Source organism: Apaloderma vittatum, unplaced genomic scaffold (genome assembly GCF_000703405.1).
Source record: "Apaloderma vittatum isolate BGI_N311 unplaced genomic scaffold, ASM70340v1 scaffold381, whole genome shotgun sequence".
NCBI classification, from domain to species: Eukaryota; Metazoa; Chordata; class Aves; order Trogoniformes; family Trogonidae; genus Apaloderma; species Apaloderma vittatum.
Window position 1 is genome coordinate 5,636 of NW_009700582.1, and position 16,763 is coordinate 22,398.

A 16,763-nucleotide genomic window follows, 5' to 3' on the forward strand; every position below is an offset into this window, starting at 1 on the left:
TGAAAGTGTACTGTTGGCAGCTTCCTGCTGCTCAGCATGTAACTACATTTTCAGCTTACCTCCCTCTCCCAGTTTCTCCAACCTTCTCTTACACAGAGGTTGTATTTTTGCAGTAAATAAAGTAGTTAAAGGAGTTAAATAAAAAAAAAAGTAACCCATATTGTATCTGTTGGTACTCAGTATTCTGCTGAGTTTTACTGACCTTCACTTCCTTTCCTTCTCAGCAATGCATTCAAAAATTTGGCTAAAGATTTAGACACACCAGACTGACTGATGCCTGCAGATGCTCGGTGATGAGCTGAGAAGACCCTGAAGCCATAAGACATAAAATAAATTTCACACTAACTGGAAAAACTTGACTCTATATTTTCTGTCTTCTTGACTTTAACTCCTTGTCGAAGTCATCTCTTAGTTGTTTATGCTGTCTATATTTGCATCACAGACCAGCCACCAGTTTTTCACAGGATATCTCAAATAACTTTGGTAATACATTAATTTAGTTTAAGTGTGCCTTAATTACAAGTGCTTGATTCTAGACATTATGCTGGCTTTGCATAAGTCAGGAGGAAATTCATCAAAATAAACTGATATTTGTCTTTGTCATTAATAGTGACCATATCCAGGCTAAAGAAAAGTTATGTAAAGTATTACTAGCATAAGACAATGTAGCAATAGCAATGTAAGTGTACCTCGAGGAGCTAAAAACCAAGTTTCGGGGAAATAAATATTAACCTATAATGCATACTAATAAAAGTTGACATCTCCTGCTAAAATTAAAATGTTACCTAGTATCAGTCAGTGTCGACATTTGTTCTGACCATATGAGTCAACTGAGATCATGTTTTAAATCATACAAGGTAGCTCACCTATGTTAAAATGTTATGTAGACTTTATGTATCGAGGACACTGAAGTTGTGCAACGCGTTATCGGCAATGCACTATTAACAAATGTTTCACTACGGTGTCATGCTTTAGCTAGCAGCGGCATTTATCACTCCTCATCTGTTAGGAATATTCTCATTTTTCTCAGGCCTGGCAGCCCACTGCTCCATAAACTGTCTATTAGGGACTCAGTTTAACTGGAATGACTGGATGAAGCTGGTTTTCTGCAAAATAACAGGGAAGGCATATGCTGATTCATAGATGCAAAATTAAGTAACTGCCGCATTTCAGAGGCCTCGATCCAATGGAAAACCTGTGTATGTTTGAAATGTAGAGCAACAGGATGGAGTGCAGATGTCTGAGGTGAGAGAGGCAGACCTTTTAAAGGTCACAAAATAAAATGTTGTGCTAGATGTGAAGCCGCTGTGTGAACAACACCTGGGCATTCTAGAAGCAAGTAAAAGTGAAGAGGTAGCAGTTCTGCTCCGTTTGACTGGCCTTACTTTACATACTACCAAGGAGTTGCGTGGTTTTAACCCCCAAGGCTGTTCACAGATTGTTCATGGAAAAAGAAAAAAGGGGTTTACTGGGCAAATCATGTGTCTGTATAAATGAGTTCTGCTACCAAAGCTTAAGATACAATTCCACGAATGTGACCCACAATATTTCAGCATGCCTTTCTCTTGGTGTCTCACTGCTCATAGGTTACTTGCCTCCCTGTGTATTCTTCCTGTTTGTGGTATCCTTAGTTTTGTATGTCACAGCGCAAAGGGTGGCTGTTATAAGGCAAGTGATAATGGAGTTGATTAAAAGTACAGAAGAAATTGTTTGTGAAGGATAATGTGCGTAATGGTAATGATCTTTAGCCTTTGCATCGAGATTTCTATTGTTTTATACACGTGGAATATTAATTTGTGTCTTGAAACTGCTGCTCTTATGTGTACTTTGCAACTTGTGTTTACCAGTCAACAAGCTGAGTAGCAGTGTGGATGCTTACGGGTTCTGCTGATGCCCCCATGTGGATGTCTGGCTCGGTCACTCTAGTCTGCAGTTGAAGACATGGCTGAGTTTTACTATTAATTTAATAATAATTTATTTCTGTGACATCCATTAATGGGCAAAATTGTTGTTGACTGTATGGGATACCAAACGTGTTTCTGAACAATGTTTTCCATTCTCCATGAAACAGTGCTTGACTACTCCTTTTTTGTATTTATCATCTGAATCTATTGTTGACATGTTGGGAATAGAATCACACTAACCAGTTTGTTTATTTTTGTGGGATTCCTGAGACCCCACAAAAATTTTCATTCTATTATTGATGTCCTGATAACATGTACAATGTCCTGATAATATGTACAATATAACAATGGCTTATTTGATTTGCCAACATAAATAACCTAAACATCATATACTAATTTTCTACCCTGTGGATGAGTATAATTCTGTTGTAACTATCAGAGAGTCTAGCTGCACCCCTGAGTTACTGGAAGTTAGTGTAGAGATGGTGGAACTGTCTTTAAATGTGACAGCTGGGCTACTGTGACCTTGCTAGTTACAGCAACAGGGACCTTAGGAGGGGCTGATTTGTCTTGCTTCTTGTCAGGGTAAGTTAACTTGCACAAATGTTTGTGGTGTAAAAGCCATCCCAACACTGACCCATATTTTTTTAATGTTCCTTAGATCATAGTAGTCAAAAAAGATTTCAGAAGGCAATGGCAGACCAGATGAGCGTAACTATAGCTTTGGGCCGCAGCTGTGCTGAAGCAGCTGTTCCCATTGGCCATATAAACACTCTCACCTCGTGGCTGGAGCACTCGGGCGGCCCTATTTCCAGTTCTTTTTCCAAAGACATCTTGCTGGACTTATCTAAGGACAGAAAACAAATTCTTCTCTAGATGGAGAGCTATGGCACTCAGGACTTTCCAGGCAACTGTCTTGGCTGCTAATTTAAAACTATGCTGCCAGGGTTAATGGGCAGGTAGCAGGATTAAGTTTGTGGACTTCACAGTTACTTTTTGGTCCTAAATCCTTAAGTCCTGCTGCGTTGGGTACTTAGCATCTTTTTTGTACTTCATTCGTGCACTGACCTTTCCATTTATAACTCCATGGTGTAGATACCTAAGTAGTTTTCAGAGTTAGGCTCTCATATTATTTAGGTATGTTTGAAAAATTGATCCTAAGTCTGTGACCATAAACAGAAAATGGGAACTCCTACTCCTTTGAGTTTGTGTGTTTCATAGAATGAGAAGTATTTTGTAGGTCAGAGGGAAGGCTTTGCTGAGACATGTTAGTAGTGGAGCAAATAGATATGTTTTCATACCTATTCACTATCTACGGATATTGCTTCAGCCTTCTTTGAAATACCTGCTTCCTTTTGTTCCTGATATTATTCGATCCTTCTGTCACTGGACTTGTATGTAGTGGGAAATTATAGTTGTTAGAATGTGCTAATTAACATGATTAACTGTACATGTAGTGCAGGTAAGAACATTTGTTTAGTCACAGGACAGCTGGTCACTGCCTACATTAAGTGTGTGTCTAAGCTGAAGATTTCGCCGCTGACTGAATCAAGTAACAGATTGCTAGTTAAGCTAGGTGGTGTTGTTTGTGCTTACATACCTCCACACCAAGTGCCTGCCACTGTTTAATTGAAAATTTTATGCATATGAATTGAAGAAACAGCATTCCAAGTGCTTGTTAATGGAGATTTTTTACCACCAATTTCAATCTTGCTTCATGCTTGATTTTCTTTTAGGAAACTGAATTTATCTGGCCCACTGAGCCCTGGAGTGTTTAGTCATGTCTTTCCCATGTGGTAGATGACAGAAAACATAACCTTTTACTCTGCCTTTACACATTCCGTCTTTTAGAAACATCCAGAGACCTCTATAAAACTTGTTTAATGACTTGCAGTTGATGGCTGATCGGTACTCTGATCTGCATAGTCTGAGCTTGCTTCAGAATTCCCATTAGTTCTGGGCAGTTGGGATTTCAGTTATAGGGTTGTTGGGCTGTAGTATTATCTCACAGTTTTCACTGTCTTACTTCTATGAGAAGCTTCCTCTTTTTTATTCTTTGTAATATTGAAAAGATAAAAACTGAAAAAAAAAGCAAACTAGAATAAATGCATGAAAGTCCACATGCTTCTTTTATGTATTTTAAAATATGCTCATAAAATGTACTCATAAAGCAATTATTTTCAATGAAAAGCTTTACTTTTTTATAATGAAAACAGATAGATTGCATAGTATGAAAAGTATACTTATTTCGACTGTGAACACAGATAACTCAAGATCCTTTCTAATTACGGAATATGAACACTAACAGTGTGATGGGACAGGTGTGTCTAAAATAATTATGAATATTTGGATAAATACCCAATATCTGCTTCCATTTTTAGTACTGATTTTCACTAGAAAATGGATTTACACAAGCTAAAGTGCTAAAATGGCTTAGAAACAGATTTTGTCACTTTAGTCATAAAGGACAGTTATCACCTTACTCAATTTAGGCTAAAAAAAACCCTAACTGTTTTTTAGTGAAAAAATTTAGACAAACTGGAAAATGCAAGCAAATAAAAGCACAAGTAAAGCCTGGTATATCCAGCTTTTATTTTCCTGTGTACATATTCTACTTTTTTTTTCTTCTAGGAAGAAAATGAAAAACTATTAGTCAGTCACCTTTGAACACCTTTTCTTCAAATCTTATAAAGCTTCTTCTCATTTTTGTTTCCCCAGTCTTTTTTTTTGTCTCCCTCTTACGTCTTATTGTGCTTCTATGATATATTTTGGAACAGGCCATGATGTACCTGTACATAATAAGTGAAAATTTCTGTGCATAGAGAAGTTGTCTGCACACTTCTGAAAACAAGTTACAGCTCTCCATTTATTGTTTTTTTTAATGCAGTGAATACAGACATTACTGTAGGCGTTCCACAAACAAATACATCCCTTGGAGCTTGTGTTTCTTTAGTCTGTCATCTAAGACCTGAACTAAGCTGGTACAGCTACAGAGAGGAGGACAGCTGGGAATTTGGGACATCACACGTGATGGGGCAGTGGGTTTATGCTGCGTAAGATGTGTTTTGTGGCCTGGGAATGTGTTTGGTTCAGTGTACAATGACTGGGAAGCCCTTCTAGACATAAGAGATCTGGTGCCAGCCTCACGTTATGCAACTTGTGTAGACTCACACTTGATTTACTGCAGTGTGCCAGTAGATGTACTTGAGGACAGATCAAATTTAAAAAGTGAGTGCAACTGGGCCAGGCAAAAGCTTGTAGACCAAATCTAGGCCGTGTCATAGAGCAGTGTCTTGAAAGCAAAATATAGAAACTCAGGTTCCTTCTTTCTCTCTTTGATGTGTGCTCTGTGCTTTTGTGAGTGGCTAACGAGCTCTGTGTAATGCTGCCAATACTGAATGTTGCTGATTTTGCACTGAATTACGATATGTGAGCCACTGAAAAGATCAGGCTGAAGGAAAAATAATAGCAAAGAGGATAAGCAGCTCAGACATTTGTCTTTGTGCAGTATTGCTGGTGTTCACCTTACTTTTGACCTTGGCTTAAGAGTTTTAATAATGTATATTGAAGATACTGTAAGTGATGAAGATGTTCAAAAGGGATTTTTGTTTTGTGTGATTTAGAGAATGCAGTCACGGTACTCCCCAAATCTGGGTAACAAGCATCCTCACTTTGCTTACAATTTTATTTATCGGTATTTCTGAGTTTGTAATTTATGGGTGATTATTTCAAGTTAGTTTAGAGCCAAATAAAACCCCAGGGGATTTCAAAAAAGGAATTTCACATCACTAAAATGTGAAGAAAGACTTTCATAGACTGGAGTAAGTTCAACATGGGGCCCTCAGAGGGAATGGAGGCTGAAGCTCTTGCCCTGCAAACAGGCTGAGCAAGTGGGGCTGGTTCAGCCCTGGAGACTAGACAGCGCTGAGAGGACTTGACAACAACCCCTCCCAGTACCTGCAGTGGGGGGATGAAGAAGGCAGAGCCAGTGCAGACTGGATATATGGAGGAACTTTTTCACCGTGGGGCAGGCTACCCAGGGAGATTGTGCCAGCTCTGTCTGGGGGGTGTTTCCAGGCCAGACTGGGCACAGCCCTCTGCAACCTGGTCTGACCATGCAGCTGGCCCTGCGGTGGGCAGGAGGTTGGACCAGAGACCTCCTGAGCTCCCATTTAGCTTGGATTATCCAATGAGGATATGATGACAGGAAAGACATGGACCAGTTGGAGTCCAGAGCAGGGCCACAAAAAATGATCAGAGGGATGGAACAACGCTTCAATGAAGAAAGGCTGAGTTGGGGTTGTTCAGCCCGGAGAAAAGAAGGATTTGAGGAGACCTTATGCAGCCTTTCAATACTTCAAGGGAGGCCTGTAAGAAAGATGGGCACAATCTTTTTAGCAGGGCCTGTTGTGATAGGACAAAGGGGTCATGGTTTTAAACTAAAAGAGGTTAGATTTAGACTAGATACAAGAAGGAAATTTATTATGATGAACGTGGTGAAACACTGAAACAGGTTGCCCAGAGGGGTGGTGGAAGCCCCATTCCTTGGAAACATTTGAAGTCAGGTTGGACAGGGCTCTGAACAACCTGATCTAGTTAAAGATATCCCTGTTCACTACAGGGAAGATGGACTAGATGACCTCTAAAGGTCCCTTCCAAAGCTAAGCATTCTCTGATTCTATGATCCCATATCCACATAGTGTGTATGAACCAGGGCTCTGACCTGCAGAGTCAGCTGTTTTGGACAGTAGGTCCCAAAATTTTGTCTGAAAAATAAAATTACACTCTTCAAGCTGTCTTCCATGTACTTTCTAAAGGAAGACGACACTTGCATTGCTGTGGATGCAAACTGATTAGCTGTGAAAGTTTGGATATTGCGTAGTTGCATCTTTGTAACTAAGTTCTATAATTCTATACTTCAACCAAGTGAGAGGTTCACTTAATAGTAATGAAGTATAATTTTATAGTTTGGTGGTTTGGGGGTTATTTTTTCTATTGAGGTTTTAATTTTCCCCCCTCCAAATAATAGTAAAGGGTTAAAGATTTTTTGTTGTAATTTTTGTAGTTGGGGCAATTTTATAACCTTTTCACTGAGTCATTATGCAGACACTGTGCAACAGCTTGAGGAGGGCTAGTTTAGGGTGTTGCATTATTCACAGTCATACTTGGACTTTCCTAACTGCGAGAGTCCTACTTTAAGACAAGGCAGTGGACAGTCAGAAGGTCGGAACAGGGAATGCTGTGGTCCAGACTTGCTAATGAAATAGGATGAATGTAAGTGCAGATGGAGATTTGATATGTTCAGTGTGGCTTCTTCAACTCCTTGCCACATCTGAAAGCTGCATCAAACTCACTTTGATGAAAGGGAGCTGTGCCTCTTTGTACAATGTAAAGGTACCTCTTTGTGTATGTTTCAAGCTGGTGTGACACAGTATGGTTATAGAAATATGTATAAAAATGAAGTCTCATAACTCATTAAATCCTGGATTTGTTTTTTAAAAATTTGGATTTTCCTTCTTAGTTTGTTTCAGTATCCAACTTTTAATAGTAGAACAAGGAGCTGCTTGTCTTCTATTCCCAATGAGTGTTCAGTCCATCTCTAGATCCACTCCAAATCAGTGGTTTTCTGTCCTGCACCATTTATGCACCCCCTAGATTCCTTAAAGCAGTAAAAATTCTACTTTTTAAGGAAATTCTGAGGTGCCATGCCTAGTTAACTTTCACAAAGTCTAGAAAGGTAACTGCTGAACAACTGAACCCCTGTGATCTTGCTTGGACCAGTACAGTGCAGACTGGAAAACCACTGCCAGATCTAGGTTTTTTAAGTGTAGATCACTCTTGGACTTCAAATTTCCCCACAGATTTTGATGCGTCCTTAATACCAAGCTTTATTTCATAGAATCATAGAGTGGCCTAGGCTGGAAGGGACCTTAGAGATCATCTAGTCCAACCTCCCTGTCATGGGCAGGGACTTATGAGTGCAAAAGTTTTATTGTTTAACGAGGCATGATTGTAAAGCAAATACAGACCAGTAGATACAGCTGCGTGTTCTGCCAGTATGCAGGGAACCTCAGATTTTCACCTCGGCAATAGACCTTCTGCCTGCTGCTGCCACCGGGACACCCTGGTGCTCTTGCATTGCCTCACCCCTGTGCAGCTTCCCTTTTCCTTTTTAATGCATTGAGACTGCTTGCATGACTTCCATAATTTGACTGGCAACCAGAAGATTAAAAGGACGTGATTAGTCCGTAAGCTTATTCCTTTACAGCCTAAAAGAGGCACCATTAAGGGGAATTGGAACCCAAAGGATTTGTTTCAGCTCAGAATTTCAGAGCTTTAATGTTCTAAATAGGCATTCAATTTTCTATCCTTGGCTTTCGCTAGCATGACTTTAAAATTCCAACTGAGGTTATGAAGATTTTAATACCTCATTTCACGTGCTTTCTTCTTACTTATTGTCATTTAAAGTACACTTAAAATGTCCCATAATCATGAATACAAAAGATGTCTTTTGCTTGCTTGCTTTCCTTTTTTAATCTTTCAATCAGATCATTTTTGAATGAATGGATATGGGGAGATAGGTGCATTATAAGGTAGTCCCATTGATGTGCTAGGCACTTGGAGGGGGCTGTCTGTTAAACTGCTAAATAAAAATGCAACTTGTGGTGATTTTTCTTCTTCTTATGGAGCTACCCTCTGTTGGCTATCGCTGTATTATCTCTACCAGAACAGTTAATCCCTTTGGACCTGTGAAGCTGCACATTTTTACCTTTGGAATAGAACATATTGTACCAGATGACAATCTCTATGCATAGCTAACATATTGATATGTGTATATTGTACATCAGGAAAAATTATAGGTGTGTTAAATATAGCTTGATATTGATTTGTTTACTCAGTTGTGTTATCAGTTCTGTTATTACTTTATCATTGCATTCTTGATTATGAAAAATGTTTTATGAGTAAGTCTCATGTACCTCCTCCATTTCTAGGACTCTAGGTTTGTCAGAGGTAAAAGACACTTTTGTTGATGTTAAAATTTGTCCTCTTGTTAAAATTTGAAATTGAATCATGTAAGTGATAACGAATCAAGAACTAATGAAAAATAAACTTCCTAATCAGCTGAAATATAAGATACGAAATGCTATGGTAATGTAAACCAGGTTCTATCATACTCTACTTACTGCAATGATATTTAGTTCTTTGCTGAAACTCAAGAGCTATACTTTTCAGATAGTTTTGCATATAGTTAAACTCCAGGGAAATAGCAAAGGAAATAGGGATATTAAAGTGGCAGCCTCTTAGGTAAAAAAAAGAAATACATAGTGTATAGAACCAGAAGTTAGCTAGCCGCTAGAACATGCTATGAAGTCAATTCCTTCCGTTGAAACTGTTCTTTTGCACACGTTTTTCAGATTTTCCTGTGCTGCCTAGCGTTAGAGCCATTGTCTAAATAGCAGCTCTTGCCTCTGTTGCTGTTAGAACAGAAATGTGCAGCCTGTAATAGGTTCTTGCAGTTGACACATCTCTTACATCTGGGATAATCAATCAGTGAGTCAACTGGGCTCAAATCCCATTAAATCCTATCCCACCCATTTTGTCATTTGCTTAGCTTCCCAAGGATAACTGGGTATTACTTGTGTAGACAGTCATCAAAAGGACTCTGAGTCACTTATCAGCCATACCTCTCTTTGGAGACTGTCCAAGTTGCTCTGTGCTCTGCAGCTACTCTAGCAAATCCCCAGGTCACCTGCCTCCTGTCCCCCTTCCTTTCGCTAGGCTGGCAAACTCAGATATGGGTAATGCAGGCAGCATAAATGCAATGTATTTCTTTCTGATTATTGGTGAAAACCTGGTGTACTCGTAGAAAAGAGGAATCCTCGTCCACTTGCGCTAAATTACAGTTTAGACATATATATATATATAATTTACCTTTGTGTCACAGAGTGAATCTACTGTTTCTTTGCTGATTTGTGTTGTTTGACCTCCTGACTTTATTAGGCAGGTACTCATTCTTTACTAGGTGAATGCAAGTCTAGTGGTTACTCACAACAAACTTCTGTGAAAGCTATTTTTACCCTCATTATTAAGTTTCCTTTATGACAGCCTTTCCTTGAGCATCTGAGCAACCTTGGCCCATATGGAAGGATGACAAAGGAGAATCCCTGTGGGAGGGACCTCATGCTGGAGCAGGGGAAGGGAATGAGAAGTCCTCTTTCTGAGGAGGAAAGAGCAGGAGAGACAACGTGTGATGAGCCGACCACAACCCCCATTCCTCATCCCTCTGTGTCACTGCAGGGGAGGAGACAGAGAAATCAGGAGGCTGGGAAGAAGAGAGGGCAGGGGGAAGGTGGTTTTAAGGTTGGATTTTATTTCTCATTATCCTACTCTGATTTGATCGGTAATAAATTAAACTCTTTTCTCCAAGTCTCCAAGCCTGTGACTGTAACTGGTGAGTGATCTCTCCCTGTCCTTATCTCGACCCATGATCCTTTCATTATGTTTTCTCTCTCCTGTCCAGCTGAGGAGGGGAGTGATAGAGTGTCTGTGGTGGGCACCTGGCATCCAGCCAGGATCAACCCACCGCAGTTATTCAAGGCTTTCCCTCCGTCTGCATTTCTCTATCCTTGCCGCGTGGCTCTTTGCAGGCCCTCCTGAGGCTGCAGTCACTTGGGATAACTACCAGCGGTATTTGCTGAGGGGTCCATCCTTTTTTTCCTGCTAAGGGGAAACATAACAACCTGTTGCTCCGCTTGCTGCTGGGGTTTTTGGTCATTCTCTTCTGTGTGATCAATGCAAAGAGCCAGAGTGAGAGAGAGCAGGAGCTGCTTGCAGGACCTCTGCTGAGACAGGCTTTTCTTGGGTGATCTTGAAGTGGCTGACAGGGCTGGTGACAGGGCCAGCCTGTACCAAGAGCACAGTGCAAAGCAAAGGTAAATGTTTCAAGTCTAAAACTCTAAGCTGTCCAGGCCTTTGGACTTTTTGTTCTCGCTGAAGATGAAACAGAGTAGCTACAAGGTTAGAGGCTCACTCAGCATTTGTTCTTCAAAAGGAGCTTGGCAGCTGTGGTGCTTTTGTATCAGCAAGACTATTGTGATTTATAAAGTGAATTACAGGCCTGTCCCTTTCTTTTTGTTCTGCACTTCACATCCATTTTACCATTATTTGATTCTTTTTAGAGCCAGCCTGTGCCATTCACAGTGCCACCAAAGACGTGCTGTCTGAACTCTTAGCATAATCTTTATTTACCTCTGAGTCAAAGTCTTTTAAGTCTTCACACGTTCAAAAGTTTGAATTCAGGCTTTTGGGTAAAACTAAGTGTAATCACTGTACTAAGTTAAATAAGAAACAGAATTTGTCACTGGCACTCATTATGGCTGTCATGTGGCGAAACCAAACAGATTTGCAGCATGGATCAAATATATCTACAATGTCATTTTATTCTAAATAGAGTATTTTCAAAAAAAAAAATGTTTCCATCTTAATATGCACTTCATTGTAATTGATTTCTGAAAAGCTGTCAGCATGAATTAAAGTCATCTCATACCAATATGTCTGTTAATACGTTTGTTCTTATTAGATTCAGAAGAGATGGAAATTCAGCTATTAAGTCGCTTATAAGCCTTACCACCATTGTGGCTTATTACAAACTATTATTTACAAACCTGGTTCTGATTTTTCTCAGTGAAAGAAGATTTGGTAATATTGATGTGAACTCAAGAAACAGAAAAGACACTCTTTTGATGTACAAAGTCTGTGTGTCTTGTTGTGGGCAGACTTTCCCCTGTGTCCAAATTCTGATGCAGGTAAAGTGAACTGAGATGCTGGGAGGAAGGCGGCCACGTGGCTTAAGAGCTTTCAGTTTCTCTCTCACTTTCACTTCACGAGATCTCAGTTCATGTCTGTCCTTCAAGTTACTGGGGACTAATGAATAGTGAAATGGAGATGTGGTTTTCTTGCAACTTTTGCAAAATTTCCAAATGAGAGCTTTCTTTAGGAAGACATGCCCAGATGTAATTTTTAAGAATGTTTTTATTGGCTCTACTTTTCAGAGCTAGAGAGATGGTCTTGCGAGAGTTATGTATAAAATATTTAGCAGGCAGATGTGAGCTTACTCCCTTCACGCTGTGGTGCAGTCCAGGTATCTGTGAAAAGCCCAGTACAGTGCATAAAATAACAGATCCAGGCAACAGGCAGAGTGTGGATTTAGCTCTGACCTCCCGTACCTGTGCAGTTCCTTGGTAGCCCTGAGAATGCACAGAGTGGTTTGATCTGTGCCTGTAAAAGTACCACATGAGTATGGAAACTCGTTGTGCCCCACAAAGGTCTTGGATCTGGAAAAGAGGAATGGAACAAACTAAATTGTAGATAAATGTTTATTTGTTTCGAGTAAGTATATGTCATAATTCTCCTCTATTCGATAAATTACATTTAATTGAGTCATGACAAAATACATCAGCTTGTCTAATGGAGAAATCCTATTTGTTTCTGTCTAGAAATTCAAAACATTGTTTTATAGAGTAATGATCTTTTGTTTTGAAACCCTTAAACATATAGACATGTAAAAAAGTTTTGTTTTAATTTTTCAAGACTGTCAATGTCATATAGCTTTCTTTGGGGGATTTTTAAATAATTACATTTTTAAAAAAGGTTTTCTATGAAGCATTCAAGAAATTAATTGGCATTGAACTATTGAAATTGCCCAGATAGCATAAAAATGGAAGCAAATTGCAAAGGGTGAGAATTTCCAGAGCTATTAAGAACACAAAACCTGACACAACAAGTGAAATTTCTGACAATTGTGGAATAATGCTGTAAATTTCTCTTTCAGAAATTCAGAAAATGCTGTATATTTAGCACTCTAGGCCTTTTTTCAAGTCTTTCCTTCATAAAGAAAATATTTCTCACAGTGGGAAAGCGCTGTCCATAAATAATGACGATGCAGGGAGGGAGTTCAGGCTGCTGCTCTTTCTATCTGTCATCTGAATTGCTACTGAACAGATTGGTCCTCCTGCTCGGCCACGTATCTCAAATTTCCTATTAATTTCATAAATTCATAACTGGTGGGTTGGATTGATTTCTGTTTGTAGATATACTTATGTGACACCTGCCTGCGGTGTTGAAAATCTGTGAAAATGTCCAAATATAGTCTATCTGTTTCTCATACCATGATAGATCTAATCTTTTTCGTAGGTACATTGCTAAGATTTTTTTAAAAACAGAAATATTTTAAGACATCTGATGAAAATTGACTGCCTGTAAATTGCAAGCAGTCACCAGTTTGCTTTGCCTGTGCTTTTCAGCATCTCACATTACTCACCCAGTCCAACTTCAGCTTTGTCTGCTTGTTAAACCGCCGCCAGCTTTGACACAGAGCCTTTTCCTCTGCGACAGACTGTCAGCTTTTCTTTATCTCTGAGCCTAGTAAAGCCAGCAAAGTGAACGTAGTTTTTTCGTACATGGCTTATAGTATCTTAACTTTACTCTCTAATAGTATCTAGTATTCATTCTCATATTCATTAAGATCAGAAACTATTTCTGAGCCTGATAAGAAGATGCCATGAAAAATAACTTTCAGTTATTCTGAATCGTGTTGTTTCTATTGTTACCCATACAAAACTGTCAGTTGGCTTTCTCTTTTGAAACCCATGCTGGTTAATGTTTGTCATGTAATAGACAGCCAGCTACGAAACTAAGACTAAAACAAACAAACAAAAAGTCCTCATAAAATCATGAAGCTTTGAATGGATGTATGTGCATTGAGGTAATAATATATTGACTTTACTGCAGACCAGTCCAGAGATAATTCATCTATTAAGACTTAAGAATATTTTCACTTTTAATCCTGATATATCAACAAAAAGAGCACTAGATTTCTGCTACTGTCTTTATCACTGATGGAAAGTTTCTTGCCTATATTTACAGTGATAAAAGACCTGGAAATTTTTTTAAGATGCCATGTGAATCTCAAACTGGTACTGTATTATAACTAAATTAAGCTATAGTAGCTTTTTAAATGTTCTTAATGGTTTTGAATTTTTTTAAAATTTTTTGAATGTTTTGACTTCCAAGAAGTATTAACAAAGTGCTATTTAAATTTGCAGACACAACTTTTGCTTGCCTCAATATTTCTAACTATTTTTTTTTTCTCCCCAGGACGCAATATAGAACTATGATAGCAACTGGAGGAGTCATAACAGGACTGGCTGCCTTAAAAAGGCAAGACTCTGCCAGATCTCAGCAACATATAAATCTTGCCACAGCACCAGCTTCTGAAGAGAAGAAACCAGTTAGACGCCGGCCCAGGGCAGATGTCGTAATTGTCAGGGGCAAAATCCGTCTGTACTCTCCATCAGGATTCTTTCTTGTTCTGGGAGTGCTTATTGCATTCTTTGGAATTGCAATGGCCATCCTTGGATACTGGCCCCAAAAGGAACAGCTTTTAGGATCTGAGGATAATCTGTCTGTAAATGAAACCCAGGTCCTGAGAAGCCAAGGAAGCATTTTATTTCGTTTCTTCGAACAGCATGTGCACTCAGACAAGATGAAAATGCTGGGCCCTTTTACTATGGGCATTGGAATCTTCATTTTTATTTGTGCAAATGCCATTCTGCATGAAAACCGTGACAAGGAAACAAAAATCATACACATGAGAGACATATACTCCACTGTAATAGACATCCACACCCTGAGGATCAAGGAACAGAAGCAGCTGAGCAGTACCTTCACTGGCTTACTGGGGGAAGGAGAACTTGGGCACAGCGGGAGCTCCTGTGCGTCACAGCTGGCTGCAAACACGGTTGCGCCTTTCTCTGGCTTCAAGAGTAATTTTAGAATGTATAGCTCTGCTGAAGAAGATGAGATTACCCTAAATGAAGATAGGACCACTGGTAGCCTCCTGCCACCTCCATTGACTGAGCAATCTGGCGCAGTCTTTGGACTTTACCCTCACTCCAGCTATGCTTCAGATGACAAAAACACTGGCTCTATAAAGTGTGAAACAAAATCTATTGTGTCATCTTCCATTAGTGCTTTCACATTGCCCGTAATTAAACTGAATAACTGTGTTATTGATGAGCCCAGTATAGACAACATAACCGAGGACTCGGAGATCACTAGGAGTTGGTCTAGAAACTTGTCAATGGATTCTCTGGCCATTCCACTAGCTGACACCAACAAATCCTACAGATCGACTGCTGCTGTGCTGCCACGACACAATTCATTTGTGGACGCTCCATCGGATCAGTTCAAATCTTCTATGACTCTTGGACCAGGCACGGGAAAGCTTTTATCCCCTGGCGCTGCCAGGAAACAGTTTGGATCCAACACATCTTTGCATCTTCTCTCTTCACATTCGAAGTCCCTGGACTTGGACAGGCGTCCCTCAATGCTCACTGTCCAGGCTGAGCAAAGGAAACACCCCAGCTGGCCCAGGCTGGATCGGAGCAACAGTAAAGGGTACATGAAACTAGAAAACAAAGAGGACCCAATGGACAGATTACTCGTGCCGCAAACCGCGGTCAAGAAAGACTTTACTAATAAGGAAAAGCTTCTTATGATATCAAGATCTCATAATAATTTGAGTTTTGAACATGATGAGTTTTTGAGTAACAACCTAAAGCGAGGAACTTCTGAAACAAGATTTTAATATTTAAATTGTAATTTAGAAGATGTCATACAGTGTTTTTTTAAAAAACCAAACCATTTTGACAAGTATTTCCTTTTCAGTGAGACTACTACAAGCCTGTTTTTAACCAACTGCTTAGTAGCCCATTAAAATTGGCTTGTGTGAACAGAGATCTTCATCTTTGTAATGCTAAGAATTTTTTGTCTTAGTAACATGCAGCTGCAATATTGTACATCATCATTGCTCAGAGAGTTTTGGTATGGCTGATTCCAGTTTTCCCCAGGTCTTTATTTCTTTTGTTCTGTATAAGCACATTACTTTTTATCGATTTGACTCCAGAAGCCTGCATTAGGTAAAAAGCTCCATTCTGTTTATTTGATGACAGCAAGAGTCTAAAGTGGTGCTTGCAGTCTAGAATGGGAAGAGAGCAGGAGCACACACTGAAATTGTCAAATCCGGGCTTTTATCCTAGGTGTTGTTTTTCACATGTAGTTCATCTTGGTGACTGATGTCTTACCATTGTCGTTGTGAGAAGATTGTTTACGTATTGGGGTGGGTGGATAGAAAAGAGTGGGTATAATTAAAAGCATTTTTTGTGACTTGGTTGAGTTGAATACCAGTGTTGTGAATTATTAACTATGCTTTTTACAGTAATCTTTCTACATCTGTTGTAATTTAATCCTGTAATTCTGGGTAAACTTATATAAGGGAAGAAATCTGAAAATTATTCTGCAACTAGTTCTCTAAACTGACCGCAGTTTGAAAATCAAAATATACAGATTCAATTAAAATCATAGGAACATGATGAATATCAACAGGATTTTAGAAGCATGATGTATAATAAGATGATATTGTGACATGCATCTGAAGAGAATAATGGGAAATGGGCATGTTGCCTCCTTACAATAGCAAGAAGCTAAATAACCAGATCTCTATGTTCAAAACACTGATACAAAGCATACAATCCAATATGTATACTAAAATAGCATGAAAGCCCCTTACCTAAATTTTTATTTCTATGTTTCACGTGTTTCTCTGAAGGCTTAGCTGTGGCAATTTGCATTACAAGGTTTTGCAAAAGGAAGTGACATTTAAAACAATGTTTTTCTCAGAAAAGCAAGCTTCACAGTTGACAGTTGTAGGCTATTGCTGAAGAAAATGAGCATTTGAATGTGCATACCAGAAGGTTCTCATGTATTTCATTAAGGTATTTAGGCTGTGATCCTGCCATG

General features: G+C 39.3%; 1 protein-coding gene across 1 annotated transcript; it reads left to right on the forward strand.

Annotated features, from left to right (window-relative positions):
* Positions 1–14,076: 14,076 nt before the first annotated feature.
* TMEM200A (transmembrane protein 200A) lies at positions 14,077–15,552 on the forward strand. Its single transcript, XM_009878785.1, has one exon. It carries the CDS (start codon positions 14,077–14,079, stop codon positions 15,550–15,552), a length of 1,476 nt encoding a protein of 491 aa, XP_009877087.1.
* Positions 15,553–16,763: the final 1,211 nt, after the last annotated feature.